At 42.4% G+C, this 19,432-nt stretch overlaps 1 protein-coding gene across 2 annotated transcripts; it reads right to left on the bottom strand.

Moving 5' to 3' along the window:
- Positions 1-1,434: 1,434 nt before the first annotated feature.
- mrtfbb (myocardin related transcription factor Bb) lies at positions 1,435-19,063 on the bottom strand. 2 transcript variants are annotated; one of them, XM_033643983.2, is made up of 14 exons: positions 18,834-19,063; positions 14,285-14,350; positions 10,903-10,958; positions 10,731-10,806; positions 10,317-10,475; positions 8,100-8,281; positions 7,587-7,727; positions 6,399-6,676; positions 5,929-6,064; positions 4,927-5,823; positions 4,001-4,111; positions 3,688-3,813; positions 3,535-3,595; positions 1,435-3,441 (listed from the first exon to the last, which is right to left on the bottom strand). In XM_033643983.2, the coding sequence occupies exons 1-14, from the start codon at positions 18,931-18,933 to the stop codon at positions 2,975-2,977; spliced, it is 2,856 nt and encodes a 951-aa protein (XP_033499874.2). In that variant the 5' UTR covers positions 18,934-19,063; the 3' UTR covers positions 1,435-2,974. The 2 variants fall into 2 exon arrangements, with proteins under 2 accessions (XP_033499874.2, XP_078017282.1); XM_078161156.1 differs by having other exon boundaries at positions 18,849-19,063.
- Positions 19,064-19,432: the final 369 nt, after the last annotated feature.

Here is a 19,432-nt window from a genome sequence, read left to right as displayed (position 1 = left end):
AAACTTCCTCCAAAAAATCTTTAATGGGGAAAATAATGGAAGAAGCAGTGGGGAGAGAGAACCAAAGACAGCACGCACACATGGGGTAAAGAGAGACAAGAGGTGAGGCTGAATAAAGACCATCCAAAACATCTGGAATGTGGCACAAGCGGCCAGGACAGAGAGAGAAGTCCCAGGATGGCTAATGATCCAGCACGGAGAAGCCTGAGTGAAAAAAGGAGGAGAAACTAGGCAGAGAGTTCGGCATATGGCGTGAATTCTTATGTAATTCTGGCAACAAACAAACAGACGGTTAGAGAGATGAGAGAGAGTTTTCAGTGAGTTTACTGTATCCCCGTCGGCAGGACAAACATAGATTCACTGAGACTTGGACTGACCTGCCAGGAGGATAATGGTAACAGGTACTAGTCCTGAAATCAATTACTCATGCCGTGTTACCTGGAATTTGTAAAGAAAATGTTTTTCTCACATGCCTCTGCTGAACGAAGACTCAAAAAACGGCAAATGTTGATTAATTGACGTAAACAGTGACCACCTTTAACAACAGCAAAACTATATCAAAACATTTGTTCCCAAACCCTCACACTAGTCTCATGGATCCAGTCGTATGCTCAATGCTTTCTGAAGATGTTGCACTGCCTTGCCTTCAGCCCTTTCTGACAGGGACTGAAACTGAAAGGTTGTTTTCCCAGGGTGTGGTTTCTTAAGAGAAAGTTGCTAACACTTTACTCATAGGTATATAAGAGTGACATGACACTGTCATAACTATGACATGACACTGTCATGAACCTGTCATGAACATTATGTACATGTCATAAACGTTTATGACTGCTGTCATTAAGTGTCATTCGTTTTTTGTAATGACAAGTTGACATTGTTTGGGTTGTCTTGATTATGACAACTTGACATTAATCAAAGCGACATTATCAGAAGCTGTCTTTGTCATGACAAGCTGACATTAAATTTGTTTGGGATGTCCTTATAATGACAACTTGACATTAACCAGGATGACATTACCAGAAGATGTCTTTATGTTAATGTCATGTTGTCATTATAAGGACATCCCAAACCAATCTAATGTCAACTTGTCATGACAAAGACATCTTCTGGTATTGTCACTTTAATTGATGTCAAGTTGTCATAATCAAGACAACCCAAACAATGTCAACTTGTCGTTACAAAAAACGAATGACACTTAATGACAGCAGTCATAAACATTTATGACGTGTACACAATGTTTATGACAAGTTCATGACAGTGCCATGTCACCCTTATGTAGAGTGTTACCAGAAAGTAAAACCACAACAGTCTTAAAGCTAGTGGGGACACTGTCAGTTAGAAGGGACAGTGTCAAAAACAATATTCAGCTTGTAGGTTCCAGGAATGACCAGAGACCACCAGTTAAGATAATATTTAAAAAAAGATCACTCAATACAAAATTGTTTCGTTTTACTAGTATAGTAAAGGCAAAAATATTTCTCATTCCAGCACATAATCCCCTGACAGGATGACATTTGGATTGCCTCATGAGGCACGAATGTGCTGACAGGAGAAAAAAAAAAGAAAAGGCTTTTAAGTCCTTTTCACAAAAAATCCCTCAACATTCAGATGAGTTTGTCTGCACTGGATAACCTGCAGAGCCAGACAGTTAATTCTTAATAGTAGCGACTTTTATGCTCAAACACACACACAACCCACTGCCCACAAACTATCCTGCTGTGGTGCATCATGTTGTGTAAAATGGCTACTTTGACACCAAATACTATTTTCTTCATACCAGAAGTCATCTTTTGCCATTTGCTATGATAAAAAAGAAATAAGTAAAAACCATTCAGACAGCAGACTTTACTTGCTCGAGCTGATTAGATTCAGATGTGGCCAGCAGATGTCACTACAGTACAACTCGAGTGCAATGTATTCTTATTTCTATGTGAGGTGACTGAATAACTAAAATGAGAAGTTGTTCATACTGATGATGGATATTGTTATTTTTCTGTAAGATGTGTCTGTACTGCATGTATGTTGTTAGATTGTGATGCTGCACAGAGATTACTGTCTGGTATGTCCTGCCATTTCTACACTTAATAATAAACTACCTAAACAAAAACCGAGTTGACCTTAACTCAATTAATCATTTCGAACCCTTTAAGAGTCAGTGAATGATGTCGCAAGAACATTTTATCATGATTCATTTAGATACAGTCTTTACAGGGCCCGGTAAATTGCTCATAAGTGGTCGTAAGGATTCTACCTTTTAAGCTCGTAGGACTGTTGGCTGTACAAAAAAGCATGTGCAGTATATTTTACACAATGTACAGATGCACACTGAACATTCAGAAGCAGTAAATACTTGGTTGGTCATGCTGGTTTGGTCAGTGTGTGCAGTGGTACATCTGGCGTATGCTTCACAATCAACATATACACAAGGAACATGTGTGTTTACAATGTGTTGTGATAGAGGTTATCATTCCAAGACAAGAGTGAAGTGAACTACATGACATGGCAGCCCCCAGCTACATGCAGCGTTCGTCTGTTAGTTATTGAACCAGCATTAGGACTGATTCCTGCTCCTTCAGTTATTATGTCAGACGACTTAACACTGTACATTCATTATGATCAGACGACGAAGAGAAAGCAATAACATGAGAACAGATTGATAACAAATCTGTGGCATAATTTAAGATTGAAATTTTAAAAGCTACTTCCACTGTCAGTTCAGTCTGCCAGTACCAGTCATACTTTATGTCAGTCTACAATCAGAGACCTCAAAAAGAGCAACGCAGGAATTTCCAAACTGATGCAGCACAATTAGATTATTACTGAGCTGATGTATACGACCAGAAGGCAAAGCAGAGCTGCCCCAACCTCTGAAAGCTCTTTTTTCCATACAGGAAACAAAAGCTTTTGTCCTTTGCGTAAAAAAAAAAAATATCTGAAACTGTCTGATGGGTGTAAGAATTCTCCTTGACATCAGTCAGACCCAGTTCAAGTGCAGTTCATGTGAGTCCAGGAAGTCAGAGGAGAAGACGCCCACTGGCGTTGACATGTCCAAAGGGTTGGCCCCCTCTGCTGGCACAGACAGTGTAAAGTCCAGCCAATCCATATTGTCCATATTGGAGCTGTGCAAGTTCAAAGCAGAGGGTGATGTGCTTTTATTAAAGTCCACCTCCATGGTATCCACAGGTGAGTGTAGCTCCTCCATCAGCTTTAGCGAGCTCTGCGGCTCGGTGTGAGCGCCCAGGAGGGTTTCCAGCTGGGCGTCGGAGGTCAAGGCTGCCAGGCTGGCCGAGGGGTTGAGCTGCGTCGAGGGCAGCTGGGCCACTTGGACCACGGGTGGAGGGCGGGATAACACTGTGTTGATGGGAAGGGTGGTTACACTGGCTGTCACAGGGAGAGGCTTGTCTAGGCTGGGAGGATCCTGTCTGATGAACGGGGAGATCTCTATAAAAACAAGTAGAAAGTTAGGTGTGAGAATCAAATAATCAAAAGTACTTTGCGCCTTATTTTAAAAAGAAAAGTTGCAGTATCTCTCACCACCGCTCTCAATTAACACATCAAACAAGTCGTCCATCTGCTGGCTGGCTGCAGTGGGCCCCTGCAGAGATATAAAAACACCAGTAAATGTTTGAACGGCTATGGCAACAATTTCACAGATATTCTGTACCAAACTGTGCATTTATTTGTCACCTGAACAGCTGTTAGCATGCTGCGTGTCTGTTTAACTGCATCCTCATAGCGGGGCGGGTCTTTACACTTTGACACGTGGTTTGTGAATTTTGGCAAGATCAAACTTGGCTGGCTGGTACAGGGAGACTGTTCAACAGGAAAAGACAACAGTCCTTTACACCATATGAAAAACAGGATACATCTGATACAAATCATCATTCAAATGAAGCTCACACTGTGCAAATAAGCAAATAAACCAGGGCCTCTTAAAAGGCTTTAGACGAAAGATAACGAAAAACAAAGCGAAAGCAGGAGAGACTAAAGGACCCTGTACCTTAGTTGCAGGATCTTTAGGACCGGCTTGGCTAGAGGAGGCTCCCGCAGGACATCCACTCACTGGGAATGTGTTGAGTAAGCTTTGTGCTGTGCTGCCCATCCTCCAAGTCTGCAGAGAAATGTAGACAGGTCAGCATGGAGGCATACATTAGGGAATGATTTAATGCCATCAGTGTGGTGTAATGCTCTCTCCTGCATGCACGGAAAAGTAGTGCATACAATGCCAATTATCTTTGTAGGAGCAATAAACATTTGTGTTGTAGTAACCAAGCTCTCTGGAGGGATAAATACTGGGAATTACATGCAACCTAAATGCTATTTTAGCAACGTTATTTGATTTTCATTGGACCCTCTTCAGTTGAAGCATCGCCACCTTTTACCCCACTACTGACTGTTTGCAAAGTTCTCATGAGTGTTCTCCTCGGTTAGCATTGAGTTGTGGTTTCTGTTGCTAATTCTGGCTTGGTAAGCGCAGAGAGACGACAGAGGGCATTCGGGGCACTACTGTCAGCCGTCACTCAGCGGCTGCTCCACTAACCCAAGTTTCCACAAGCCTTCTTTTGATATGAAAAGGGAAGGATTTCACCACCCAGCTGAGGCCTGTTATTACTGCGGCAACACGAAAGATGCATTACCCATGATAGAGCGTCAACAATGTAAAAAAAAACAAACTGATGTGTGACCAGCCAGTGCCAATAAAAACACTGACGCAGATGTTTGATGTGCAACCTAATCTGAATTTACTGCATTGCAAACAGAATTTATGACTTCAGGTGCACACACGTAGCTACAGATGTTCACATACAACTCTAGTCTTCATATTTCAAAGAAATCCAAAACTACAAATAAAAAATCACAGCTGACAGTGATGACTAATAAAGACATGGGCCGAGGCAGCCCGTGCAAGCATTCGTGTGTTCTCACCTTTGTCGGAGGCTGAGTCTGATTGCTGCATTGCTGTTGTAATGCTGCTGAGGCCTCTATTTTCTGTGGCACCTGTCCAGAGGTCTGGATGAGGCCTGGGGCTGCGCTGCTAACAGTAGTGTGTAATTTAATGCTGTTGGCAGGGAGCTGGATAGTGACTGCTGAGGCAGGACAGGATGCAGGCAGGAGGATCTGAGCTCCAGCCTGGACTGGCTGCAGGCTTTCGGGCTGCTTGATAGCCTGGTGGCTGATGATGAACTGATTGTGAGCAGCCAAATGGCACTGATCTGCCACCTCCTCTTGTTTGATCAACACTGGCAGACTGGGAGAGCTACAGGACGCTGAGCAGGTCGATGAGGTCCGATTTTCCTCTTTGACCTGGATGGGAGCAAGAGGGCTGAGCTGAGGTGGAGAATCTCCTTGCTGGCTCCTCTTCTCCACCTCCAGCTGCATCTTCAGCTCCTCCACCAGCTTCTGCTCCTGCTCCAGCTTCCTCATCAGCTCCTTGATCTGACGCTCCTTCTCGTGGAGACGCTTGTCTTTCTCAGAGTCCTTCGCATAGGACCTTGTTTCAGTGGGACACTCCTCCTGTGGAGCTCTCTGTGGTGAGTTCACACAGGGAGCAGTGTGAGTTGGAGACAGAGCATCTGAATGCTTGGTGGGACTGTCCGCCATACTGCTATCCTCTATGCCCAGACTGGACACTTTGGAGGCGATAGGGGACACAGGAGGTGTTAACTTTGTGTTTTCTGACTGTGAGGCTGCTGTGACGGCTGTTGCCTCAATAGTCTGGATGTTAGAGTTCTCCTGATACAGCTTCAGCCTCTCTATCAGATCTGTCTTAGTCCCAGAAACAGGCAAAGATCTGAGTTTTAGTTCCATCTTCAGCTCGGCAACCTGTAAAGATAACAGAGTATTATAAAACACCTCTTAAAGTTAGCTTGTTCTCCTCTGCAGCATGCATGCATATAGTCAGACTGTGTGCAAACGGCGACGTGTCACCTTCATCTCATCCAGATTAGCTGGTAAATGATCCGGCTTGCGGTTCGTCTGAGTGTGCCGGGCCTGCACAGGAGCAGACGCAGTGTTTCCATTTAGAACAACAGTGGAACAGCTGGTTTGTACCTCAGTTGTTGGTCTGTTGTAATAAAAAAAAAAGATGGGAAGAAAAAAGGGAGTACATATTAGAGAGGGAATCTGAACTATGATCCATTTTTCACAATCAACAGCTTCTGTGTAGGAAGCCGTGGGCAGGAAATGTAAAGTATTTGAGACGGACAGCAGCTGTGGTCAAACAGTTATTACTCTGTGTAAAACTGGGTGTTAACTTTTGATTCAGTTTGTGAAAGGAAACATTTATACTTTAGCAGTGTCTCATCAGATTAAGTAATGAACTCAACACAGGAAGGTTAACTTTATGGGTGAACCCAATCCTATCTCTGGCTGTGATGTGTTAATAAATGGAGCCATACTTGAGTGTGGTGGGCAGGACGGCCTGGTAGCTGTACTGCTGCTGCTGCTGCTGCTGCTGCTGCTGCTGCTGCTGCTGCTGATTTAGGATCTGAAGCTGCAGGAACTGCTGCTGCTGCTGCAGGAGGCGAGCGTAAGCCGAGTCCATCAGCACTTCATTGAGCTCCTGCTTTTGGTCCGGGGGGATGTACTGATGGTACTTTAACTTTTTCACCCGTGGTTTGGGCTCTTTGCTCTTTTTGCTGCGGCTTTTATCGCCGGCTGGCTTGGGCAGGCTTTGCTGCAGAACACAACACAGAAAAGGGGCAAGTTAAAAGCTAAGAGGACCATCTGGTAGATATTTGATCCCTGTGACTGATCTCAGTCCAGTTTATCGGGGAATACAGTTAGCGTTGCCAGTACCAACACTGCACGACTTGGAAGTGATGCTGGACTTTTATAGTTTGAGGCATTAAGGTAGAACATTGTTCTGACACCCGATGAGAACTGCAGGATGAGGAAACGGGTAGTGGAAATGTGACCTTTATTGTTTTACCACCTGCAGTTACAGGATACACATGAAAACGGTTTGGCATAAGAGCAGCAGGTTATAGCTATGTAACCAGAAACTCAAGCTGGGTTGAGCACGCACACACCCTCTGATTTGTTAAACGCATTCTCCTATTGTACTCCGAGGGAGGGAGAGTTCATCTTATGCTCAGAGGATAACTGGATTATGATAAATGCATAAGTTATTGCTTCACTCCCGTCCTTTGATTTTTGGCTTTTACACAGGCCGAACGAGGAAGGCCAGCCTGTCACTTAACCCTAATTGAAGACAAACTGTAGCTGGCGCAGATTTCGGCACAAGGATTTGTGAAGTGACTTTAAACCCTGTCGTTCTTTGAACTGCATTTAGCTTGGCTGAATGCTGACATTCAGTTCACCCTAAAACTGATATGGTTCTCAGAGTGACAAAACACAGACTCGGTGTCTTCTGACACTGCGTCTCTCGACACATTTCCAAAAGAAACAAAACACAAACACAGTCAATAAATCAGAGAGACAGAGGGCTCAGTACCAGAGGTCAATTTCATGTCAGCTGGTTATAAACATTAGAGAGCTGATAAAATGAACTAAACTCTTCTCAATAACTTTTAAAAGACTTTAAAATGACTTCGGTAAGACTGAAAGAAACACAACAAGCTCACCTTCACCAGAAGTGGCCCCAGTGTGACACTGGGGACAACAGTGGTGACTGGCTGAGGTGTAGATGCTTGTTGCTTGCTTTGTTGCTCACAGATGAGGCTGACCACGTCTGATGTGGACTGTGTGTTAGGTGTTGGGGAGTGCTAAAAAAAGCAGAGACAAAGAGAGATGATCTGTAAGGAGAACAGTGAGGCCGCTACGCCTGTTAATCATCATCCCACGCAAGGAAAGAAAAGAAAAGCACCTCAGCTGGAATCATAGAACCAAAACCAGGTTAATAAACACAAAATGTTTCTACACATGATAAATACATTATACAGTACATGGTTATACGCTGTGTGTACATACAGTAAATCAACTGACCTACCAGTGTGCAACCATCCTGAAATTATGATAAGTTACTTCATTCTATTTAAAGAACTGCATAAGCTTAACTTGTCAAGAAGGCTGTTTTTTTCTGCTGATATTAACAGTTCATGTTACATAAGTTTTACCAGTTTAAGGTATTGGTGTACCTGTATGGGGGAGTTTAAGTTAGAGGAAGTAGAAGTGGTCTCAGTCGCTCCAGACTCCCTTGGAGAGGCGGAGGTAGAGCTGGGAGATTGTTGGCTGGCAGGCTGTTGTGGTGATAAGACATCACTGCTGTCTTCATCGAAGTTGTAAATATCTGGAGGCTTAGAGCGTTTTGACTCTTCACCTGTGGGACCAGGATCAAACTGAATTTTTAGAATTTCTGACAATTTAGACATGAGCTGAATGCTATCTGTGCACATACAACATACATACCATTTTTGATTACAGAAGAAAAACTCAAGGTTTTCAGTGACTACAGAGTCAAGAAGCTGTCACATGAATGTACATATGACAACACAGTAGACATGTAACAATACAAAGAGTCTACAGTCATGTTAACAGCTCTGTGAGGTTGTACTTGCTAAATTGAGCGTAGCTTTAGTTCAGGCAGGACACTATGTCAAGCTCAGCTCACATCCCAGCTACATCAGCTGATCTCAAACAGCCAGTCAACTGATGGAGCAGCTGATTGATGGAAGGGAGTCAGCTGATAGATCACATGATTCCTGTCTATGCAACCGACTGGCAAATCTCATTCAGGGCACCCTATTTAAACTGCCCTGGCCTGCGAGTCGCTTTGCAACCCGCCTCCACCCCAGCTCCCCCTTTTCACACTGTGTCTGACTTATCAGTGTCATTTCTGTTTGTCATTGTTGCTGGCTCTGTTCTGTTTCCGAGGGATCTTTGCTTCTACTCTTCCTGCCTTAGGCTTTCCATGTAGGCGCATGGATGGGCAGGGAGGTTTGCTCTGTCTCTACCTCAGGCTTTGCTTGTTTGCACATGGAAGGGCAGGGAGGTTTGCTCTCTACCTCAGGCTTTCCTCGTTTGTACATGGAAGGGCAGGGAGGTTTGCTCTGTCTCTACCTCAGGCTTTGCTCATTTGCACATGGAAGGGCAGGGAGGTTTGCTCTGTCTCTACCTCAGGCTTTCCTCGTTTGCACATGGAAGGGCAGGGAGGTATGCTCTGTCCATGTAGGTGCATGGAAGAAGCTTTTTGCATAGGAAAGGAGGAAAGGCAGAGAGGCCCCAGAACAGACCCATACCGCCGAATATAATACTGCAAATGTTGCAAAAGTTTTCTTTGACTTAAGTGTTAACTGAACTACAGTTATCATGCTGATGCGAAGCAGGTATATAACAAGTTTTACAATCTTAGTTTAGTGTGTAAGAGCGCTAACATTTGCTAATTAGCATTTAACACAAAGAAAAGCTGAGGCTAATGGGATGTAAATGGTTTTGCAGGTATTTGCTCATAAACCAAAGTATTGGATAAACTGATATTTTCACTTGATGATGGTGCTAGACAAAAAGTCAGAGGATCACCAAAGTGATTACAGTTAATCCTGAGAGTGACGTGAATATCTGTACCAAATTTCACGAGATAGTTCACTAAAAAACAAAAAATTCAACTGTTAAATTTGTATGTTTTGATAAGTTGAAACTTTACATTTCTTTACATTTAAAATTTCAGTTTTATGTTGTGACAATGCTGTGGTTAATGTGTGGTTAGGTATTTGCACAAAATAGCATGATTAGAGTTAGGAAAAGACCATGTTTGGGCATAAAATACCTCTTTTGTTGCTACAAACATGGCTGGAAATGTTCGGATTTGTCGTTAAAAATACCCGTTTTTGTTGTTTGTCTGATGACCACCAACAGTGGTCTGCTGATGACTGCTGCCCACTGGACAAGCCATCCACCATTCCCTTCTCGTCTTGATGAAAGACTCAGCTCATAAACATGTAATTGGAACTATGTCACTTTAGAAATGTTGTTATGATAAATATGAAATGTAAAAATGTATATCTGTAGTTCTGTGCAATGCCAACATTTTATCTTGGTGTCTGGGCTGAGGAAAAGTCAGGGTATCACCAATGTCAGTAGGCCTCATCCACCAGGCTCCATGAATGTGTGTAAACAATTTAATGGTTGACATATTTCATTGTGGACAGTCAAACACAGGTGTTATGACATCAATAATGGATAAAACGTGACTGATGTGCTGCAATGCTAGCTTGAGTAAACTCCCTAGCTGTCACACTAAGTGGTCCACTGCTAGTGGCGAATGTGATACCAAAGTAGGTTAAAACAAAACTTTTGAATGGCTCAAAAGTTTGTCTTCTGACAGTAAAAGTATAATAGCTTTATTAAGTATTTACCATCGTCTTCTTTTACAACAGAGTCCACAGGCAGGATGTTCTTCTCCACCAGCTCCATGGGTCCAGGCCGCTGGGAGATCTTCTCATTGAGATCATCAGCCAGTCTGGCCCTCTTCAGCTTCATCTGTGTGGCCTGCAGGGAGGGTTCGGCCTGCGTCTCTGATAAATACACAGAGGGTGATTAGCTGTGATACGAGCGGCAGCAGTCGGCCTCCTCACTGCTTTTTCAGGGTGACTCAGTGCAGGCTCAGCTAGACCTCACAAACTTATGTCAACCTCCAAGATATTCATCTGCTTCCAACTTTGTAAAACAAATTTAAACAGGCAATAAGTGCGACTGGATGAATAAGCGCCTCATTCATCTCTCTTATCTAGACGCCATTACCCAGAAAGAACACACAGGAGGGAGATTACCTTGTAGGATGTGCATACGGACGAGCTCAGAGCGCTCAGGCCTGCTGCAGAGTTTGTGCTTTAAGAAGCTCCCAGTCTGTTAAAAAACAATTATATTAAACATCTTCTGGGGGCATAATCTAGATTTAGATGATTCAGATCATGAGCTGCAGTGTGATGGCATCAGTCTTACCCTGGCTCTCTCCAGGCTGCGGATCTGCTCATGAAAGGCAGCAGGCGTTTTCAGGGCTGTGAAAAGGTGAATCAACAAAATCCATAAATTTTTCTGTTCATCCATGAGCTTCATTCCAGCATTTATTTTTATGTCTTTGTCTTTGTTCTCCTGCATGAGTGCACTAATCTCTGTGCTTGAGTCAAACAGGAAGCCCCAGCTTTACTGACTCAAGCACAGAGATTGCACCATGCAGAGAGTTCCTCCTTGATCTCGCAGAATAAACTCATCCTGCTTTAATCGAGGTTTGGCTCACTGACTAGTCACCTCTGTTATGACGAGCACTGTTTGGTTTGAGAACACACTGGCCGGTTGGTGGGGGCGGTCTAAGGAGTGTGTCAGAGGGGCAAAGCAAAACATTCCTGCTCGTCACCTAAACCTCACTGCATACCTACCATAAGCCTTTAACTGTGGGAGCAGCAGAGTGCTTTGGTGGAGAGTAGCCGGGAAGGTTTATGCACAGGCCACGCTTGGTCAAGCCACTGACCTCCACTGAAGGCTCAGTCGCTGACTCATGTGGCTGTGTGGAGCCAGAGAGGAGCTGAAAGCCCGACTGCAGGAGGCTTCTCAGCAGAGAACAGGACAAAGAGAAAGAGCCTTTTTCTCTTTCTACCTCTCCACCAATGTTATCCGCATAATTCTGTCACCTACTGCGCTCATCTTTTATTAGGTGTAGCACAGGGACTGGGTCTGCTCTATTTTGGTCACATCAAAGGATGGATGGTGTAAAGTAGGAGCTACTTCTTTCTGTTATGGCACTGGTGTGCTGCCTGATGGTGTGGGTTGGGAGCAACGATCGAGACAGAGTAGTATGGCGAGCTAAGAATCATTATTTTATTGCATAAATTATTAACACTGCAAATACAAATTAAACTTTTGGTAGCCTACTAGAATAATAAAATCAATTGTTTTTTTAGTCCACTATATCCTCCTGAGACCCGAACTTTTGTTTAGTATGCATTTTTCATTTCTCCTAGCTATTTGGGATCAGTAGGACCTGATAAGTAAAAAAACTAAACATCAACAATAATTAAGTCCCAATGTCCTCAAACGAGACGATAATAAATTCCCAATAAACCAATGTTGGTCAAATTTGTTGCCATATCAAACTACAAACATTATTAATCATAAATAAACAAGTTTCAAACATAAAATGTGATCAGGTTTTGGACCTTGTCCACTTTTGTGTCGGGATTGGCTGCAGACTGACTTGGCAGAGATGGCTGCCATCTTGTTTTTGCATGAACTAGTGTACTGTGCTCTCCCTGCCACTAGATGGCACAAAAAAGTGTCCAAGAACAAGGACAACAGGTCTAACTTAAGTAGAATGAAGTATAAGGTCAAGTAAACCCAAAATGTGATGTCCTCATATGAGGACGCAGGGTCTCAGGAGGATATACATTTGGCTGCAAAAAAAATGACTAAGATGAGAGATGAGATGATGAAACTGAAAATATTATCTTATTAGATAAGACATATGTTGACAAAGCTTTTCTCTGGGGACATTATTTGCAGTTAAAAAAGAGTAATACATCAATATATCAAGGTATATGCTGTTGCAATGCTCAGCATATTGCAAAAAAAGTTTAAAAAAGCAATAATATTGGATTGGGACTTAAGTATTATGATAATATTGTATCACAGGGCCTCCACTCCCACCCCTAACTCATGGCTTATCTGTGTTGAAGAAATACTTCACTGCCAGAAAGACAGTCTCTCCATAATACTTAGTCTGAGTGGGCGGAAGTTCACTGCATAGACCAGCCTCTCATTGGGCGGAACGAGCCACCCGCTGAAGTCCCGCCCTACCACCTCCGGTTGTGTAGCAGTTTTCAACACGTCCTTTACTAACTTTTGCGGTGTTTTATCTTGCGGGGATGTAGCCATTTTTCTGCCATGGTTCGCGTTCTGTAGGTGATATTTTTGTGGGCGTATTACACCAAAACCTGTTTCCCCCCGGCAATATTTTTGCAAGCGCACGGTTGCTGTGGCACCACCAAGAACAATTGTGATTGGTTGAAAGAAATACAAGCAGCCGGGGCGTTTTTTTCTCCAATCTTAAAGTGAGAGTCGGCGCAGCCAGACCTTTCTTTTCTTGAGAAAGGTCTGGTGAGCGAGACAACATAATACTAGACAGTCTATGCAGGAGAAAGATGCACATATTTTTCACATCGGTGCTACATGACTAGAGGAAACAGAGCAAAAGGGCTGTGGCATTCACTATTGCCCAAGAGGTAGAAAACCTACAACTACCAGAATGCGCTGTGCCGCACATGACCAGAAAATGCTCCTACTGGTGGGTGAGGTAATGCCAGCTAGTCTGTTTTTCCACAGGAAACAATATGGCAGGCAGGTGCAACAAACTAACTCATTTTACAGTTAAATGGTGAGCTAACATATGTTTCTGAAAACATTTGAGAGGAGACAGGCAACACAGTGACAGAATCTTGGTTCATATTTGATCAGCACTGCTTGGATTTACCTGTTTTTGTTTGGAAACAGTATGGTGCCCACTTCCTGTTCACAAAATCTCACATTACAGCCAAACAGTGCACTAAAATATGTTTCTTAATACATTTTAGGCAGGAAATAGGCAATACAGTTACATAATATCGTTTTATTTTTGATCAGCACTGCCTAGTTTTACAGTTGAAGTTTAAGAGAATGGCTCTCTTTCAGCTTCTCTCTGTGTCTGTCGTGGCTTCCCACACTGTTATGCTACAAAGCTGCTCTAAAACCGGTGAAGTATCCCTTTAAATGAGTCATTTTCATCAGAGACTATGTGTACATGAGCACAATTACGCATGTATTAGCAACAGTCTGAGCAGGGCAATGAACTTCACACTGTCTAGAATAAAGCAATTAATTCATGTGCAGACACACGCGATGACATGAAGTCATTTACACAACTCCTTAAAATAAAACTTCCATTAGTAAAGCAATTGGTGTGAAAAAAAAAAAAAAAACCTTAGACGTATCAGTATAAGCTCCAACATTAATTACACAGATGCAACGTGATCACCTTATACAAATCCACTAAAAGTGCATTATCACAAATTGAAAAATAATGTTGTTTACACTGGTCTCGCCTTTGGCACTGCAAATATGCCCTCCACAAGCCATGAAGATGCTGTGCTTGAGTTAGATGTTAGAAAAATGCTTCTATATGTGTGTATATGTATATGCTTATAATAGCAACAAGATAATGTAAGTGATAAAAAAAAGTAGAATATGTGAGATAACAGGTAACATTGGTCACTTTCTTCTTGACGTACTGAATTAACCTTCATTTATTTCAAAGCAAAAGGTGCAAGTTATGTTTTCGTGCGATGTGAATACTCACGCGGCATGATGCCTTGCTCCACAAGCTGCTCCCGACTTCTTCTCTGCTGCAGACAGAGCTGGAGGACTGTGAGAGAGCAGAGACACGGAGGTCAGGGTTGAACTTTTACCATTACAGAGCCAAGTCCGCTGAGTCAACCAACAACCATCTCTGGCTTTAACTGTGAAACCTGCCAGACTTCAAATAAAACAAAGTACTTATTATTTCCCCAATTGATACTCTACCCCAAAGGCCCAACAGAAAACCCTGTTCACCACCACAGACATCCTATTCACTTCCTGTATGGTTTTAACTAGGGTTGTTAGGAGTACCACAAGTTTTATAACAGTTATACTTGAACATGATTGGCTAAGAGCCTCCCCAATGAGAGTCAATATCTCTGTGTGGGATGCAAATACACAGAAGAGTTTAACAACATAACTACAGTACAGAACAAAAAAAACGATAAGAGATTAATGTTAGGGCTGCAGTCACATGACACCAGCAAAAGCCAAGTGAGTCATGCGTATTTAATAAACTGTTTTTAATATGTAATCTTGCTTTGGGTGGATAAGCAGTGATCAGTTATGTTACTGTGACACATCAAAGACACGACTATCTTCCAGCAGAAATTGTTGAGTCTTGCACGCGGGCCCCACATACAGTCCTTGGATGCTCCTCAGTGTTATTTTCCCATCAGTATAAACTGTAGTAAGATCCCAGTTTAAACATTTACAAACAAGTGAGCGTGGACATGTTATTTCAGTGGAATAACACCACTCCATGGAGAAGAGAAAAAAAGAAGATTGAAGAGGAAGGTAATGGGTGATGGTGAGGAATTAGGCGGCGGTGCGTGAGGTACACGAGACGCTGATTGTTGCCGTTGTAGTGAAGTGAAGCCGGCTTTGCTAGGGCTACTCTGTGGCTCGGGGGAAACTGCTACTCCCACTCACACACACGCACAAATACACACTCACAGACCTGCTCAACTCTCCTGGGAAAGGCGCTGCGTCTGAACAAGCCTCTGTGACTCACTCTAGCAAAAATAAACTGGGCAGCTGTGAGAACAAGGCCTGGGAACCATGAAATTTAGGGGTAGTTAAGGGGGTGGGGTCTCCAGTCGTATGCAGAGCTGAGGGGACGTTCACGGGCTTCCACTGGTGGGCAAGGGAACACAGAGTGACAAGTGCTGAGGCAAAGGGTGGGAGGCCGAGTCTACTCTCACAGCAGCCCATCAACTCTGGGGCAGAGAACACAGTGTGCCTGCCCCGCCTGCTGTGTTTCCTATTACAAACCCAGGCCAGGGGGTTTTGGTCAGCCTGAGACAGATCATACCAGGAGATTGTAAAAAAAAAAAATGCCATTGGTTCCTCTCAATATTCATATCCACTGTGACTTGGAGGAAAAAATAAAAGCCACAGGCAAAGAAATTTATGAGTGCATTTTGCAGCATATCAATAACATCAAAAGCTGCCTTCCAGCGCCACGACAGAATAAAGAGTTTAATTTGAGCATCAGTATGGGGGTACACCTCATGCCTGGGGTCCTCCTCACTTTGTGTCATCTTGTGTTCAACCTGAACCCTGGCTAACCTCTCCATGATGCAAACTGGCTCCGCTCTCCTGCTCACCAGCAGAGCGTAAACAGAGGTTGTGGAGGAACACAGAGAGAGAGAGAGAGAGAGAGAGAGAGAGAGAGAGAGAGAGAGAGAGAGGGCTCGGCTGAAATCCCTGTCTACTGATGTAATCTCTAATCTCAGACCCATGTTGTTCTCAGCAAATCATCCCTGGAGGTCTCCCAACAGAACTTTTATTTTATTTGACTTTTTTTGTTTTTTTAAAGAAACGGTACAAAAAAAAAAAAAAAAAAAGATAGTCTTTGCCCAGACAAAGCTGACTTTAGTTTAAAAACAGACTGACACTGGGTTATGTTGACTTTACTGTTATAAATACCAAAGACTCTAAACAGAATCCCATTTTAGCAAAGATCCAGGCATCTATAACCAGGGACAGACTAAACCATGAAAATACAGATCACACTGGTTTATCAAAAAAGACTTGTGTGTGTGCAGTACCTGGTTCAGATGATGGAGAAAATCAAATATCATGATGTATTTGTGACTTTTGTTGACTTTTTTGGACTATTTGGGGCTTTCACAAAATATTAACACAATGAGATGTTTAATAAATAATCATCAGTTATATGGATATCGCTACTAACAGCTAGAACAGTCCAGTTAATTCAGAGCTTACGTCACTTCACTGTAATGCAGCCTTTAAAACCAGGAAAAGACAACACTTACACTACTATGATATCCAAAATCGAAGGCAATATCTCATCTCATATCACTATATCGATATAATATCAATATATAGCCCAGGCCCAGTTCACAACCTGCACTCATGTGCAGCAAAAAGTACGTATGAATTCCACTGAACTGACAGACTTTGTCTTGTATCGTTAGAAACCTGGAAAAAATAAAGTATTGTATAATCAGCTTGTGATTACCGAAAGGGTCTGTAAACATATCGGCTGACATGTTCTAAAATTAAACTTTACCATTACTCATTTTATCCTGAATCAGTTCAGCAAAGCAGAAACGTATCAGCAAGGCCTACACAGTATAAATTAGGTGATTGTTACATAATGATGGAGACTGTGTAGAAGGCAAAATGCGGCTGAACACTGGATCTAACTTGAAAATAAATGATGCTAGTTAATAACTTAAAGATAATTTGTAACCACATCCTAGTGGTGTGTTTTTATTCCAAAGTAAAAGAGCCTAAAATGAAGCCTGACTCAAAGAGACAAGAAAATACACTGGTTTCCTTCCCCATGAGTGGGCATGTCCTGTGTCTCTGTGTTGGCAAACTGGTCTGGGTTTGGTTAAGATGAGTTTTATATATAGACAGGTCATGAATAATAATTTATTGACATGGAATTTAAATAAAATGTTGAACCTGCAAATCTTGCATGATGGCTGGGACAGAAAAGAACTTATGTTTGATTACTTCTTGCATGCTATAGCCACATATCCAATACTAGAAAAGCACTCCACCAAGTAGGTGATATTCCCTCCCCCTCTGCATCCGATTTTGCAGCCTGCATCACAATTAGGATATTTGCATCACTATCATTATTAGGTTATATATGCCTTCACCATGGAGACACTGTGGTGTATTTATTTCATTTTTATTTTGTACCAACACAGAATATAATATGTTTTTTTGTATTTTTCATTTTCTTTTTTTCCAACACAGAACATTAATTTCAACTTTAGAATTACAGCAATATTTAGCAAGTAGAACAAGACGTGCTTTCCGGCCACCAGATGGCGCTATTTTCACCGTCTTTAAAAATTGGAATTGCTGCTGAGGCTGTCAGATGATAGACTTTTTTATTATTTTATCCACTTTGCTTCAACCGATCACCACCAAAATTTTAGCATCTGTTCCTTGTCCCATTATCCACCTTTCCTGCAAATTTCATCAAAATCCGTTCATAACTTTTTGAGTTATTTTGCAGACAAACAAACAAACAGACCAACGCTGGTGAAAACATAACCTACTTGGCGGAGATAATTATACACTTTTGCTGAGCTTGTTGATATGCATCTTACTCTGTCTCAAAATGCACCCTAGACAGCACATTAACATATGTGGTTGGCAAATATTTTTCAAATGTGATTTCACAGCTAACTATAATCTGGAAGACAACCGAAACACTGGTAACACTGGTTTTACTATAGAGCTGCAGATTAACTGATTAGTTGTCAACTATTAAATCAATCGCCAGCTAATGTGATAATCGATTAATTGGCTCGAGTAATGCTTTTAAGATATAAAAAAAAGTCAAAATTCTTTCTTGCCAGCATCTTAAATGTTACTATTTCCTGAATTCTTTACTCCCCTATGACAGCAAACTGAATATCTGTGGGCTGTTAACAAAACAAGACATTTATGGACATCCTCTTAGACTTTGGGAAACATTGATCGACACTTTTCAACATTTTATAGACCAAACAACAAATCTATCAATTGAGAAACTAATCAACAGATTAATCAGCGATGAAAAACCCACAAAACCACAGCTCTGTTGTGTTTTAAACAAAAAAGAGTCGACTTTACTGAAGGCCTGCTCCAATCAAACAAAATCTTGATCAGCAGCATATCTGGTTAATACATCTGAATGAAAGTCATTGTATTTATACTCCCATTATAGGTGTGAATTCATTATGTAATAGAAAACCATGGTAGTGTTTCAACAGAGTGCCAATACAAACAGTATAAACTGGGTTTTAGACTCTGGCTCTTTTCTGAGGCAACTTTGATTTATGATCCACCCGAGCACAATAGTCTCTCCTGTAAGATTGATGCTTGGCTTGAGTCACCGTGATGAGCTCTACTGTTTCCCTGTCATTTCCTGTTGAGGCTGCGTCTACGTCACTACAGACCTCCTGCCAGTTCTGCCAGCATCAGCAAACATTAAAACGAAGAAAAAAAAACTTTACGTGGATAAACAAACAACATAATGAAATGCAGGCAGGTTAGAAAAGGAAAAGAAGAAGCACCTGATTTGAATTTACCCCTGCAGATGGAAGGGGTCTCCACATCAAGGCAGGCCATAGAGGACAGAGGTGGTTTGCTTGGCGGCCAGGTCTGGAGTCCCATGGAGTGATGAGGCCAGTGGAAAACGAGGGAGTCAGGGAGAGAATAGACGCAGCTCTGAGCGAACGACAGCTGGCTCTCAGAGCTGCAAACAGTCCCTCCTCTCTGGCTCTGTGCTGGCCTCAGTGGAGAAAGTGTGTGTGTGTGTCAGAGTGTGTGTGTGTGTGTCAGAGTGTGTGTTAGTGCTCAGTCAATGTCAGGAGGAGGGAACACAGTGCTGCACATGTTAACCCTCTCTGGGTAATTTCTCTCTACTCACAGAGGGCTCATCATCGTACTACAGCGCAAAACCCCGGGGAACTTTTCACATTATCTTTTGAATTATCAGCTGGGGACCAAGTTGCGCACTGGTAACCAATACATGGTTGATCAAAACAAGCTGTTGGGAACTTTTGAGTGGGCACATCTCCATGAGAAACAGCATGAGTTTGTTTTTTTCTTTTTCTCCAGGAATCTTCGTAGCACTAAATAACAATGACACATGCAAACACATTGGGTCCTC

The sequence above is a fragment of the Epinephelus lanceolatus genome, chromosome 18 (assembly GCF_041903045.1).
Source record: "Epinephelus lanceolatus isolate andai-2023 chromosome 18, ASM4190304v1, whole genome shotgun sequence".
Lineage (NCBI taxonomy): Eukaryota > Metazoa > Chordata > Actinopteri > Perciformes > Serranidae > Epinephelus > Epinephelus lanceolatus.
The sequence above is the reverse complement of the archived record's forward strand: the minus strand, read 5'-3'. Positions and strand labels throughout refer to the sequence as shown.

Bases quoted from the DNA above. Each gene is read 5' to 3' on its own strand.
- mrtfbb (XM_033643983.2), bottom strand. From the start codon at position 18,933: ATGGGACTCCAGACCTGGCCGCCAAGCAAACCACCTCTGTCCTCTATG. The intron at 8,282-10,316 runs GTAAATACTTAA...CTGGTCCCACAG, and splicing joins TGTTGTAAAAGAAGACGATG to GTGAAGAGTCAAAACGCTCT. The intron at 3,442-3,534 runs GTGAGAGATACT...TTGTTTTTATAG, and splicing joins TGTGTTAATTGAGAGCGGTG to AGATCTCCCCGTTCATCAGA.